Raw genomic sequence first — 14,134 nt, forward strand, 5'->3', positions numbered from 1 at the left:
GGAAGGAAACCCAAAGTTTTCCTTTGGTCTTTGGGGGCATGTGATCGTGTGTGTGTGTGTGTGTGTGTGTGTGTGTGTGTGTGTGTGTGTGTGTGTACACCTCCACGAGCACACACACACACACACACACACACACAGAGTATAATCATTAATGCTGGTCTCAGGAAAGGATGTAATATTCATTAGACCATGGGTGACCTCTTTACTGTTTTTTATAATTTTTTTTTTCAGAGCTGAGGACCGAACCCAGGGCCTTGCTCTTGCTAGGCAAGCACTCTACCACTGAGCTAAATCCCCAACCCCTATTTTATTTTTTATATGTACAAGTGCTTGCATGTAAGTCTGTGTACCATGTGTATGTCTAATGCCCATGGAGGCCAGAAGGCATCGAATTCCCTGGAACTGGAATTACAGACGGTTGTAAATCACCATGTGGGTGCTGGGAATCAAACCCAGATCATCTGGAAGAGCAGCCAGTGCTCTTAACCCCAGTCGTGTCTTCAGTATCACAATTGTCTTATTTACATGTAAGATAAACAATACCTCCCTCGTGGAATGTCTGCGGTTAGACCACAGAACCAATGTGCAAGGTCTCGATAGGGTCTGGAGTAGGCAGCTAGTAAGAAAGTACCTGTGGTCTTGAGATCTCCGCACTCTTGCTCGCAACTTTACCAAAAAACTGGGAGACAGAAAGAAATTGGGAAAGAAAAGGATTTATTTACAGTTTTGGCCAGAGAGAGAAATTCTTAGCTTCTCGCAGCCCTGCCAGTAGCAGAATTACACTTTATAGAAAGGATGAAACAAAAGCCAGGAAATGTGCATATGTAGATTTAGCTCTGAGATAAGTTATTGGAACCCTGAGACAAATCTTCTCCTTGGAGATGTTCCTCCTCTGGCTCCAGGGCCCCAGGCTGTTCTCCACATAGCCTGGAATTTTCTGGAGAATTTCTAATTCTTTAGGACCCTTGTTACTACTTTTTTTCTCCTCAATTAACTGAACCTTAACATCCAAAATAATGGGTTTCATTATGACATTTTTATATACTATTTATCATCTTGTTTGGCAGTTTTACATTTCTAAGAGATAAAAAGGACATGTTATATTTGGTTGACCTTATGTGTGCCAAGCTGGGAAGGCACAGCCAATGTATGGACATGCTTTCCTAGACATGTCCCAGAAAAGCCAGAAACTCCCTGCCTCTTCCTGACTGAGTTCAATGAGATATGCGTGGCAGTAATCCTTGTCCTCATTTTAGAGATGAGGGATCTAAGGGACTTAATCAGTAACTGAGTAGCTTGTTCAAGGATTCAAGGTTAGGTCAGTTAGGGTCATGCATGCCTCTAATCCCAGTCCATGGAAGGATGAAGCAGAAGTTCAAGGGCCAACTCCACAGTAAGACCATCTCAGAAGAAAAGGCTGGGGCCTGGAGAGACAGCTCAGCAGTGAAGAATGCTTACAGCTCTTCCAGAGGTTTGATTCCCAGCACCCACGTCAGGCAGCTTACAACTGTGTGTAACTCTTGCTCCAGGAGCTCTGATGCCTCTGGCCTCTGCGGGCACCTACACTCACATGCACATACCCGTGTATAGACACACAAACTTGCACATGATTAAAACTAGTACACATAAACATTTAAAGAAAGAAAGAAAGACAAGAAAAAGGGTTCAGCTAGAGGTGATGGCTCATGCCTGGGACCCCGGCACGTAGGAGGCAGAAGCAAGAAGGTAAGGAGTTCAAGGCCAGCATGAACTACACAAGATTTGTCTGAAAAAGAAAGAAAGAAGCTGGGAGACGGTAGCCCATGCCTTTAATCCCTGCACTCAAGAAGCTGGGACAGGCGGATCTCTGAGTTTGGAGCCAGCCCGGTCTTCAGAGCGAGTTCTAGGACACAGGACAGCCAGGCTACAGAGTGAAACTCTGTCTCAAAACACAAACAAACAAAAACAAAAAGAAAGAAAAAGAAAAGAAATGGAGGTTAAGGCTAATGCAATGTCCTCTTTCTTAATTTTCCTAACAGTTTAGGTGCGTCCTGTATGCTCCACTCCATTCTCGGCAAAGCCAAGGAACAATGGGTATCTCCAAAATAGCCTGATAATGGGGAGAAGCCTGGAAAGGGTAAGGGCAAGAAAGAAAGAAGCAGACCAGGCATGGTGCTGAACACCTTTAATCCCAGCACTCGGGAGGCAGAGGCAGGCAGATCTCTATGAGTTCAAGGCCAGCGTGGTCTATATGTTGAGTTCCAGGCTAGCCAATGTTGGGCTACATAGTGAGAAGGAGGAGGAGGAGGAGGAGGAGGAGGAGGAGGAGGAGGAGGAGGAGGAGGAGGAGAAGGAGAAGGAGAAGAAAAAGGATGATGGAAGATTGGGGTTAGTGCCCTTTATTCCCAAGACTGAGTTCTTCCACAAGGCCATGCTATGAGGCTGCATCTCCCAGACTCACTCCACCTAGGCGTACAGAGAAAGCCCAAATATGTTCTCCCAGAGATGGCTCTGAACTGGCTTCAGGGCTTCAGGACCCTGAAATGCTTTTGTGCCCTCAGGGCTTTTTTTTTTTTTTTTTTTAATTAAAAAAAATTTTTTTGAGACAGGGTATGTAGCTCTGGCCATCCAGGAATTCTCTGTGTAGACCAGGCTGGTCTTGAACTCAAAGAACTCTGTTTGCCTTTGAAGGACAGTGTCTAGGAGACATTTCAGGGTGGAAGAGGGTCCCAAGGAGCGGAACTTTGGAGAGTGCTCCTCCATCCTGGCAACACCCTGACAAGCAGGGCTGCGTGTTTCTGTCAGCTTGATGACAGAAGTTGTCCTGAGCCAAGGAGAGAAGGTCACAGGCTCCGGGAGCAAGGACCAGAGAGTGGAAGAGCACCCAGCACACAGTGGACTTTGAATACGAAGGGTTAAATAACCTCTGTCCCCAAGGAAATCTGGGAGGCCATCACCTGCCCATGCCACATTTCAATTTGTCTCACACACTGTGGCTTCACTTCATTACCCATGGAAATTTAGCTTCATTGATATGAAGAGGCTAATTACTACATGAGACATAATTACAAGACAGGAAATGGATTTACAGCTGCTTTCAGAGGGAGGGGAGCCGCAGCAGACACTGGCTGCTTTGCCCTCCTGCCTAAAGGGCTAAATGCAGCCCCCAGCACCCGAGAAGGACATTCTCACCTCACCAGACAATGGGCTCCTACAGAAGTCAGGGTACTATGGAGCTCTGGAAACAGTCCAGTTTTCCCTCCAAACTTATTCCACCACTGCCGATGTGTTCCAAGAGGATCCTTTGACATAATAACAAACAAAAAAAACCATACTGAAGGGGCGGGGCATTTAGCTCAAGGTAAAGTGCTGGGTTCTATCTCCAGCACTAACAACATAGAGATTTCTGTAGCATGTGGTAGTCTCAGCACTTGTCAGGCAGAGGCAGGCAGATCTCTGTGTGTTCAAGCCCAACCTGGTCTACATAGCAGGTTCCAGGCCTGCCTGAACTACACAGTGAGACCCTCTCTCAAAAAAAACAAACAAAAAATCTGTAAGAATGTAGTCTCATGGGAAACATTTAAAGAGGATGGTTGTGCTGTGCTAAAAGTGGTCAAACAGAGGGAAGTATAGAAATTATGGGTTACTAGGACCTGCTCTTCTTGGGGGTTAGATGAACCCTAAGAAAATCTTATCTGCTACATTGTCTAATACATATAGCTCTTTTGAGAGTCCCTTATGGCTTAGATTTTTTTTTCCACTTTAAAATAATGTCTTAGCTGGGTGGTGGTGGTGGAGAACACCTTTAATCCCAGCACTCAAGAGGCAGAGGCGGGTGGATCTCTGTAAGCTCTGTGAGTTTAAGGCCAGCCTGGTCTACAGAGTGAGTTCCAGGACAGCCTGTTAGACAGAGAAACCCTGTCTACCCCACCCCCTGCCAAAAAAAAAAAAAAAGAAAAAGAAAAAAGTAAAATAAAATAATGCATATAAAGAGGAAAATGTAAATGAAAAGTCCATCTTTATTGGTAACCTACACAAATTATAATAAGAAAAAGTCTATGATTGTGGTAGTGTACACCTGAAATCCAGCACCCAGGAGGCTAGGGTAAGAGGATCGAAAGTACAAGCCCAGCCTGGACTAAGTGTAGAATTCTTGCCTCAAAAACAAACCAAAGCCAAACTTAGGGAGCACACTGTATTTGTTCATTTTTTCTCACAAGCACTCCATGAGGAGGGGACAGCCAACCATCCCAACTTGCACCTAAGGAACTCAGACCTTAGAGGGTCAACCAAGATCCCCAAGGTCACAGAGGCCAGTGCTAGGGCAAGGGTCGGTCCTCATCCTATCCAGATCCTGGATTCTCAAGAACAGTGAGGAAAAGCCCCTAAATTAGAAATGGTATCTTCTCAAATGTCTTAAAAAATAGCACTCCCTCGGCTCCAGCAAGCTTCTCCTGAGATCGCATCTTGAATCGAGGGGAAAGCCGGGCAGGGTAGGTGTGGCGGCGGGGCGGGGCGGGGCGGGGGCGTGCCGTCAAACGACCACGCCCCCTCCGCGAGGACCCCCGGAGCCGGCCTCGGCGCGCCGGAGCGCTTCTCCTTCCGGGGCGGCCTGCTGGGCCTCATGGAGGCTGCTCGGCCAGACAGCGGCGAAAGAGGGGCGGCGGCGGCGCGAGCTGAGGAGAAGCCGGCGCCCGAGGCGAGGGTGCACTTCCGAGTAACCCGGTTTATCATGGAGGCAGGCGTCAAGCTAGGCATGCAGTCCATCCCCATCGCCACCGCGTGCACCATTTACCATAAGTTCTTCTGCGAGATCAACCTGGACGCTTATGACCTCTACCTGGTCGCCATGTCTTCCATTTACTTGGCCGGCAAAGTGGAGGAGCAACACTTGCGTACACGTGACATCATCAACGTGTCACACAGGTACTTTAACCCGGGCAGCGAGCCGTTGGAGCTGGATTCCCGTTTCTGGGAGCTGCGGGACAGCATTGTGCAATGTGAGCTGCTTATGCTACGAGTTTTGCGCTTCCAGGTCTCTTTCCAGCACCCACACAAGTACCTGCTGCACTACTTGATTTCCCTCAAGAACTGGCTGAATCGTTACAGCTGGCAGCGAACCCCCATCTCTGTTACAGCCTGGGCCCTGCTACGAGATAGCTACCATGGGGGGCTGTGCCTCCGCTTCCAGGCTCAGCACCTCGCCGTGGCAGTGCTCTACCTGGCCCTGCAGGTCTATGGAGTCGAGGTGCCTGCAGAGGGTGAGGCTGAGAAGCCTTGGTGGCAAGTGTTTAGTGACGACCTTACCAAGCCAATCATTGACAATATTGTGTCTGATCTCATTCAGATTTATACTATGGATACAGAGATCCCTTAAGGCCCTGGCCGAGGCCTGACCAAAGACCAGGATTATTGGCAGCCTGGGTATGGTGCCAAGTTGCTGTGATGGCAGGTCCCAGCTGTCATTTTGTTCCCAGCAGCCCTTGTCCAAATAATGCCAAGAGCCTCCATGTGGGCAGGACACATTGAGCTTCCTAGAAGTGGCAGTGTTATCAGCCTTTGCCCTTTGAGAAGATGCTGCGTTTGAGGCATGGACCATTGCAATTGAGGTGTGAGGTCACCAACTGGAAAGTTAATAGATAGGACTGCACCCTCAGGAGTCTTTAAAAACCGGATTTGGAGAAGTATGAATGTATAATATGGAATCTTATTTTGTTTAATAAAAATTATGCAAATAAAATATGGGAAATGTTTAATGCACAAAACTCTGCCTTGTAGTATTACTTAGTTACAATAGGGGAGATATTGGAAACTAAATGATCAATATTGGGGAAATGGTTGATGAAGTGTGGAATATCCATAAAATGGAGTATTATTCAACCACTAAAACTTATAAGGGTTTATGACAGTGTGGGTAAAGGTTCATATTAGGCAGCATAAAAGATAGCAGAATTGAAAAACATGGATGCACTATAATATCTACAAAAAAATACACAAAGACAGGCAAACAAAGTATTAGTTGGGAGAGTTTTAAATGCATAGTGATGACTAAGAATTTCTGTCTTTTGTTACATCTCTTCATTGTTTGCCTTCTCAACAGTTTTCCCTGGGCCCTGCCCATGATTATGGACCTTTATAGTGAGATCTTGCTTATCTTTCTTCACAGATGCCTATTTAAAAGAACCACCATCATAATTTATTATCCCCATAAGTTTCCACACAATGGACTTCCCTGAAGCATAAGACAATTGTGTTAGAGACGCCTCTTTGTCCTGGCTGACGGCATCAGGAACAGAGTAATTGACTTCTTGAAGACCAAGGGGGAAAAGCTGAGCATGGCAAAGGCAGGAGGATCTTGAGTTCCAGGACAACCTAAGCTGCAGAGTGACACCTTATCAAAAAACTTAACACACAGGCCGGGTGGTGGTGCACACCTTTAATCCCAGCACTTGGGAGGCAGAGGCAGGCCGATCTCTCTGAGTTCAAGGCCAGCCTGGTTTACAGAGTGAGTTCCAGGACAGCCAGGGCTACACAGAGAAACTCTGTCTTAAAATAACTAAAAACAAAACAAACAAACAAAAAACTTAATAAAAGCAAGGAAAGGAGGTATTGGGAGCAGGAGCAGGGACCCATGAGTCTCTGGAGTAGCTATTCACTTACCCCTTCATGCTCACAACAAACTTTTCTCCACGTCCTTACCATGTGTCAGGCCCAACTCTGGCCTCCAGAACTATATGAATACAACCCCAGCAAAAGCTTAGTCACTCTAGATTAAGAAAATAGGAGGTTAGGGATGTAGCTCAATTAGTGGAAGGCTTGCCGAGCACGTACAAGATCCCGGGTTTGATTCCTAGCACTGCAAAACCAGGCATGGTGGTACATGCATGTCGGTAATCCCAGCAATCAGGTGGGGGGCGGGAAGAATCTCAGAGTCAGATCGATGGCATCCTGGACTAGGAGGAGACTCTGTCTTAGGAAGAAAAGAAAGAAAGAAAAAGGGAGAACGCTGAGGTCAAAACTCATAATTGAGGCAATATTATGGGCTAGAAAACGATCTAGAAATCAAGTCATCCAGCACCTTGAAATGAAAGAGAGGGAGAGCAGGGGAATATGAGTTGTCTTTGTTGGCCTGGGATGGCAGCCTCTGTGATAATGATCCTTCAGCAGTGTCTGGAGCCCGTGGTGGAATGATAGGGACAGTAACATGAAGGGCTTGTCTTTCAGGTTTGTTCCCAGGCACTCACAAGTCTCCCTGGCCCTTCAGGCTGGCGAGCTTGTTTGGGTAGAAGCAGCATGCAGCTCCTGTATTGGTACTCCCTGGCCTACCCTCCAGGGCCTTCCGTCCAGAGTAGAGAAAGCATCAGGTAAACGTGGCTTCTGCCCCTACCCCATCACTTACAAGATGATCTACAAGTTACTCTCTTCTCCTTGACAGACAGGGGCTTGGAGGAGGAAATGGGATAGCGACAGAAATGTGTTTCTATCCTATGGCCTGGCTCCTCTCACCCTAGGAAAGACAGCTTTACTTTTTTATTTTTGGGTTTCTCTGAGTAACCCTGGGTGTCCTGGAACTCGCTCCGTAGTAGACCAGGCTGGCCTTGAACACAGAGACCGCCTGTGTCTGCCTTCCAGGTGCAAGGATTAAAGGTGTGTGTCCCCTCCAACTGGCCGAGAGCCTTACTTCTGAAGGCTGCAGTGAAAGCCTGTGACTTGCTGGGTTGATCTCCGCCGTGATCTCCTGTCTGAGGTGTCTGGTAGCCCTCCCCATCCACTCCCTTGCCGCAGGAAGGCAAACATCTATTGTGTTAATCTTCTCCATTCTCTTCAATGTTTTGGCACTGTCACATTCTTTGTGATTATTCTGCCATTCTACCAGGTCAACCGCATGCCTTCTTTTCTCTCCATCTCCCTGCCAAAGGATAGAAAGAAAGCAGTTGTCTGGGGGCAGGTGGTGCTTGCCTGTAATCCCAGAACTTGGGCAGAAGCAGGAGGATCTAGAAATTGACACAGCCTAGGGTATATAACTAAATCTGTGTGTGTGTGTGTGTGCGTGCGCGCGCATCCTTGATTTTTGCTCTGTAACTACAATCCTTCCAGTGATGCTCCTGGGTCACTTTCAGTGGCCCTGGAAATAGGCTAGGAGTCCTCAAATTTTGGTTACATCTTCATGAATTTTCTGTAAATGGCTAGTGTCCACCATATGTAAGATTCTAAAGAATTAGACTCAAAAATGAAGCGTTCTTCTCCTTATCTTGACAAAGTCAAGGCAAGGATGAAATAAAAGAAGCATGTATACATGTAAGGGTGCATGTGTGTACACACATGTGTTCATGCATGAGTACTTAGGCCAGTATCTCCAAATCACTCTATAAATTATCATCCCACCCACCCCATCTACTTCCTGAGCAATAAATGAGCTGAGTGACAGAAGAAGAGAAAGTGAGGACCTACAGATCTTCACCTTTGTCAGAAATAAAGCTGAGCTAAAGAGGGGGAAGCTGGGGAAACTGAGGAACAGTGAATGAAAGAGGAAAAAGGGGAGTTCAAAATTTCTCTGTTCAAAACAACGACCTTGACTGGTTCTCACCCCCTGGGCTGAACACTGCACTCCAGCATCCTTTTTCAGAGAACTTAATGAGGTCTAGACACATTAAAAAACTAATTATGGCCGGGCGGTGGTGGCGCACGCCTTTAATCCCAGCACTCAGGAGGCAGAGGCAGGCGGATCTTTGTGAGTTCGAGGCCAGCCTGGGCTACCAAGTGAGTCCCAGGAAAGGCGCAAAGCTACACAGAGAAACCCTGTCTCCAAAAACCAAAAAAAAAAAAAAAAAAAAAAAAACCCAAACAAACAAAAACCTAATTATGTCACATAAGGGTCACAGTCTTGGCCAGTCTGTGAATCTAACAGGGAGGCCCACTAACTTTTACTGCCCACATGACAAAGGCATGGATCCCTACCTGACCTCATCTCTTCTGAAGGCGTCCCCCATATTTGAAGCAATGCCTATGGTAATGTCTTAAATGCCTAGGAAACAACCACTACACAACATTGCTTGTGTTCTTGGCATCAGTTCCAGGGACCCTATCCAGCCCTGAAAGCATCTGAGGGAAATTTTGGGGTGCCCCTTTGGAGATGCATGGTGAGCTGCCAAGCCCTGGCTTCCAGGACTCTGAATCTCTCTACCACCCAGAGCCTAGGACACAAATTCTGTGTCCCTTTTTTGTCTCCCGGGGCCCACAGAAGCATTGCTCAAACCCAGAGACCCTAGAGTCATTGAAGTGATCTTCAGGCTTCAGGTTTCCTCTTCCTGGCTCACCTCCCAGTCAACCTCTCATCCAGTGTGAAGGTGGCCATTATGCCATGAAGAGCTCACCTCCAACCATGACACCCCCGACACCCTCGGTTCGGTATAGTGATTGTGCACCTCACCCGGGACAGGCAGCTCTGGCTAGTGCCAGCTACTCCCCTGTTTGCCAACTGGTTTCCTCACCTGGAAAATACAAGAGATAATGGCTCCTGCTTTAGGAGATCTTCTTTTCTTTCTTATTATTTTATTTTAATGCATTTGCTTATTCGTGTGTGTGTGTGTGTGTGTGTGTGTGTGTGTGTGTGTGTGTGTGTACATGCACACACACACACACACACACACAGAGGCCAACTTGCAGAAGTCCATTCTCTCCTTCCACCAGGTAGGGGATCAAACTCAGGTCTTCAGGCTTGGTACCACCTCCCTGGTCCCTTTGGAGGGTCATTGTAAAGGTTACTTCACATAAATCACATATAAAGCACCATTTCGCAGAATTGTTCTGCCAAAGAAACCAGTGATGGTAAGGGGGCGGGGAGGCCGTTACATCTATGGATTCCAGGGCTCTGCCCCAGGCCCAGTGAAAACAATTCCCAGAAACTATATTGTTTGTTTATTGATTTGTTTTGTCAATTTTTGAAAGAATTCCACTATACAGAGCTGATTAACCTGGAACTCACTGTGTAACCTAGGCTGTCCTCAAATTTTTGACAATCTTCCTGCCCCTGCCTCCCAAATACTAGGACTACAGGCATGTGCCACTGTGCCAAGATAGAATCTGTGTTTAATGAACATCTCAAGTAGGTTTTGTTTGTTTGTTTTTGTTTTTCAAGACAGGGTTTCTCTGTGAAACAGTCCTGGCTGTCCTGGAACTCACTCTGTAGACCAGGCTGGCCTCGAACTCACAGAGATCTACCTTCCTCTGCCTCTCAAGTACTAGGATTAAAGGCATGTGCCACAGCTGCCCAGCTCCAAGTAGTTTTTATCAGTAAATGGCACTTTGCAGAGTCATAATTTACAGTATCAAAATCTGTATTTAGTTTAACAAAGATGTCACCATTTCTTCTAAGGACAATAAATAAGTACAATGTTTTACATCTGGATAATTAAAAGGACATTTTGAGATTTTGAAAACTTTTAAAGATACTTTTTTTACTTTATGTGTATGTGTGTTTTGCCCACATGTAAATTAGTGCCCCACATTTGTGACTGGTGCCCATAGAGGTCAGAAGAGGGTATAGAATCCCCAGAACTGGAGTTACGGGTGATTGTGAATCACCATATAGGAACCTGGGTCCTCTGCAAGAGCAAGAAGTGCTCTTAACCATGGGGCTGACTCTCCAGACCTGAGATTTCTCTTAAAGCAGCACTTATCCACAAATGTGAATTAAGATTCTAAGTCTACATGTGGTAAATGAGGTCTATACTTTAACTGAATACTTTCCTGGGGGCTGGGGCTGTCGTTCAGTTGGTAGAGTGCTTGCCTAACACTCACAAAGCCCTGCGTTCAGTTGCCAGCACTGTATTAACAGGTGTGATGGCACACACCTGTAATTCCAGCCCCTAAGTGGTGGAAACAGGAGGATCAGAAGTTTATGGTCATCCTTGGTTGCAAAATGAGTTGAACTAGCCTGGGCTAATGATACATTGTCACAAAAATAAACTGACAGATAAATAAGTACTTTTCCTTTTACTTACTGCTATTTTAAAAACTTTAGGGACTGATCATATACTAATGCCTCCATCATGAGGGGTAAGCGCATCTCCGAAAGGGACTTCTGTAAGGACTTGTGTACTTTATTTCATCTTTAAAAATTATGCTACAATTAAAATTGAAAAGTGGGCATACTTTAAAAACATGGCAGATTCAGGTGCATAACCCTTGAAAACCTTGGAAGTAGTCATTCAAGATCTTTTTTTGTGTGTGTAGGGGGGGTTGTTGTTGTTGTTTGTTGTTTTGTTTTGTTTTTTTTTTCAAGACAGGGTCTCTCTGTGTAGTTTTGGTGCCTGTCTTGGATCTTGCTTTGTAGACCAGGCTGGCCTTGAACTCACAGAGATCTGCTTGGCTCTGCCTCCCGAGTGCTGGGATTAAAGGTGTGTGCCACCACCACTAGGCTCACTCAAGTTCTTATCAGTAATCTTATTCACCTTTTAAAAAAAAATTTCCTTTTTGAGACAAAGTCTCTCTGCAGCCCTGGCTGTCCTGGAACTCACTCTGCAGACCAGTCTGGCCTCAGACTCAGAGATCTGCCTGCCTCTGCCTCCTGAGTGATATACACCACCACACCCAGCTTTTAAAATCTTTCTACTTACCTGTGACCAATTATGCCTATCCTATATGATCATGGATTTTCTAGGATTTCTACAAAACTTCCATATCATTTCTGAAGTGTCACTTTTCATCTGATATCATCTGATTTTCCAACTCATTAGACTGATAGATTCTCCTCAGTGTGAAATTGCTGACATCGATGAGGTGTGAATCCACCCTCCTGAGTTTTGCTCCTGTGCAAATGCTCTGGAGAACCATGAGTCATGACTTCCAGATGAGAACGCTGGTCTATTTTCATTCACTGACTTCTTGGAATAAGTCGTCTGTAAGAATGTCTTTGTGTCAAACGAGGCTTGAGCTGTAGTCTCATCTTAGCAGCTCATATATCAAAATGGAATGAGCCATCTCTGAAGGCTTACTTCATATCCAAGAAGCAATGGGGCTTTTGCCGACAAATTCTCTGTGCTTCCAGTTCCATTTGGAGGTGGCCTTTGGAACACTCATTGGTCTTTTACTTTGAAGAGAGGCCCACCACATTGGTCCACAGCCCTGCTTTGGAGGATTTTGCTGGCCTCTTCCACTCACCCAGATCTCAGCACAAACGTCTAGGCAGACTCTCAACTTGGCCCTCTTCCAGGAATAATGACAAAAATCAATCTTCCATGTGCATTCCATAAAAAGCGTCACCTACATTATCACACGCATCTTCAAAATAACCCTGTCGAAGGAGCTATGCCTACAAAGTGGATATTATCCAGAAAGTCAAACAAGTTGTTCAAGATCACAGGTCCCTGGATTCTAAGAGCAGCCTCCTGTCTTAGGGCGGCTGCCCTGATTCCATCTGGATTTTCACCCTGTCCCTTGTAACCTGCTGGGAGCTCCAGTCTCGGCAAAGGGAGGTCCACAGTCTTTAACGCTTTCAGCCCAGGCATGTCACTGAGAACTTGATCAGGCCAGCTGGCCTTGTGTGACAGAGAGGCTTTATTGTCCAGCCCTGTGTTCCTCCATTGTCGTTCTCTGAGCAATGAGGTCATCACAGAGGTACTTCCTGCTACTCCAGGCATCCTCCTCCAACTCCATATAGCCTCGATGGCCCCACCCTCGATGGCCCCCAGCTTCCCAGTTCTCACCATCACCAGGCTGACTAGGTCCTTGGAGCAGGTCAAAGGAAGCAAAGGGAGCTAAAAATCCACACAACAAAGATGCTACTAGCTATTTCTGTATCAGAAATTATCCCAAAGTTTAGCTGTTTAAAACAGAAAAGGGGGCGGGATGAGATGGCTCATTTGGAAAAGGAGTTTGCTGTGCTTGATCCTTGATACTCAGATAAAGGTGGAAGGAGAGAACTGACTTCAGAAAGTCGTCCTCTGATTGCCACACATGAGCTTGTGGCATGTACACATATGTACGTACTAACAGAAATAATAATGCAAATAATAATACTAAATAAATATCTTCATCAATGAACTTGAGGGTATCAGATTTCCTCTTGTGTGGCCTCTGGGTGACACAAGGACAATATCTTTCATTAATCTCTGAAAACTATATTTATCTTCTGCGTGACCTTAAAGGCCAGGACAAAAGAAGAAAGTGCCCTTGAAGAAGGGATGGAAATTCCAAGGGAACATTTGCAGACCCAGTGAAGGGAAGTGTCTGCAGCAGGATTGGTAGATCATGGTCTAAGTAAGACCAGGGCTTCTTAAACTTTTCCACTCAGGCTCTTCCCCCCTGCCCACCAGGAAAACATCACCGCAGGTGTACAGGTATATAAGTAGGGAAACTGTTCTACTGGCAAAGTGCTCACTATTCAAGCATACGGTCCTGAGTTCTAGCCCCAGCCTTGACATAAAAGCCAGGCATGACCGTGGTCCCTGAGATCTCAGCACTGGGGAAGGGGAAGTTGGAGGATCCCTGGAGCTTACGGGCCAGCCAGTGTAGATGAATCAGTAAGCTCCCACTTCGGGGACAGATTCTGTCTCAAGAATAAGGCGGATAACCCTTGTGACACAGCTTTCCTTCCCACAATCCCTCGCGCCCGTCATTTCCAACTTGGGCCCGGCAGAACGGCTCCCGCAAAGAAGGGTGGCGAGAAGAAGAAGGGCCGTTCTGCCATCACCAAGCTGGTGACCCGAGAACACACCATCAGCATTCACAAGCCGTCCATGGAGTGGGCCTCAAGAAGTGTGTTCCTTGGGAGTTAAAAGAAATCCGGAAGTTTGCCATGAAGGAGATGGGGATTCCAGATGTGCGCATTGACACCAGGCTCAATAAAGCCACGTGGGACAAATGAATAACGTTCCAAATTGTATCCATGTGCATGTATGTTTGTCTAGAAAATGTCATGAGGACGAGGACTCACCTAACAAGCTCTGCACATTGGTGACATTCATGCCTGTTACCACATTCTAAAATCTACAGTCAATGTGGAGGAGAACTAACCTGCTGAGTGTCAAATAAAGTTGGAGAACTGCCTCCCAAATAAATAGATGGCTAGATAGAGAGATAGATAGATAAATAGACAGACAAACAGACAGAAGTTGGGTAGATAGACAGACAGATAAGGCAGGGAGTGACTGAA

General features: G+C 46.2%; 1 protein-coding gene and 1 pseudogene across 1 annotated transcript; both read left to right on the plus strand.

Annotated features, from left to right (window-relative positions):
* Nucleotides 1–4,526: 4,526 nt before the first annotated feature.
* Ccnq (cyclin Q) lies at nt 4,527–5,745 on the plus strand. Its single transcript, XM_052756523.1, has one exon. The coding sequence runs from the start codon at nt 4,604–4,606 to the stop codon at nt 5,354–5,356; it is 753 nt and encodes a 250-aa protein (XP_052612483.1). The 5' UTR covers nt 4,527–4,603; the 3' UTR covers nt 5,357–5,745.
* A 3,180-nt stretch (nt 5,746–8,925) lies between these two features.
* LOC128122562 (60S ribosomal protein L31-like) lies at nt 8,926–13,965 on the plus strand (annotated as a pseudogene).
* The last annotated feature ends 169 nt before the right edge of the window (nt 13,966–14,134 follow it).

The sequence above is a fragment of the Peromyscus californicus genome, unplaced genomic scaffold (genome assembly GCF_007827085.1).
Source record: "Peromyscus californicus insignis strain IS unplaced genomic scaffold, ASM782708v3 Scaffold_3__1_contigs__length_106647218, whole genome shotgun sequence".
NCBI lineage: Eukaryota > Metazoa > Chordata > Mammalia > Rodentia > Cricetidae > Peromyscus > Peromyscus californicus.

What these genes read in the sequence shown, in the direction of transcription:
- Ccnq (XM_052756523.1), top strand. Translation starts at nt 4,604, where the DNA reads ATGGAGGCTGCTCGGCCAGACAGCGGCGAAAGAGGGGCGGCGGCGGCG.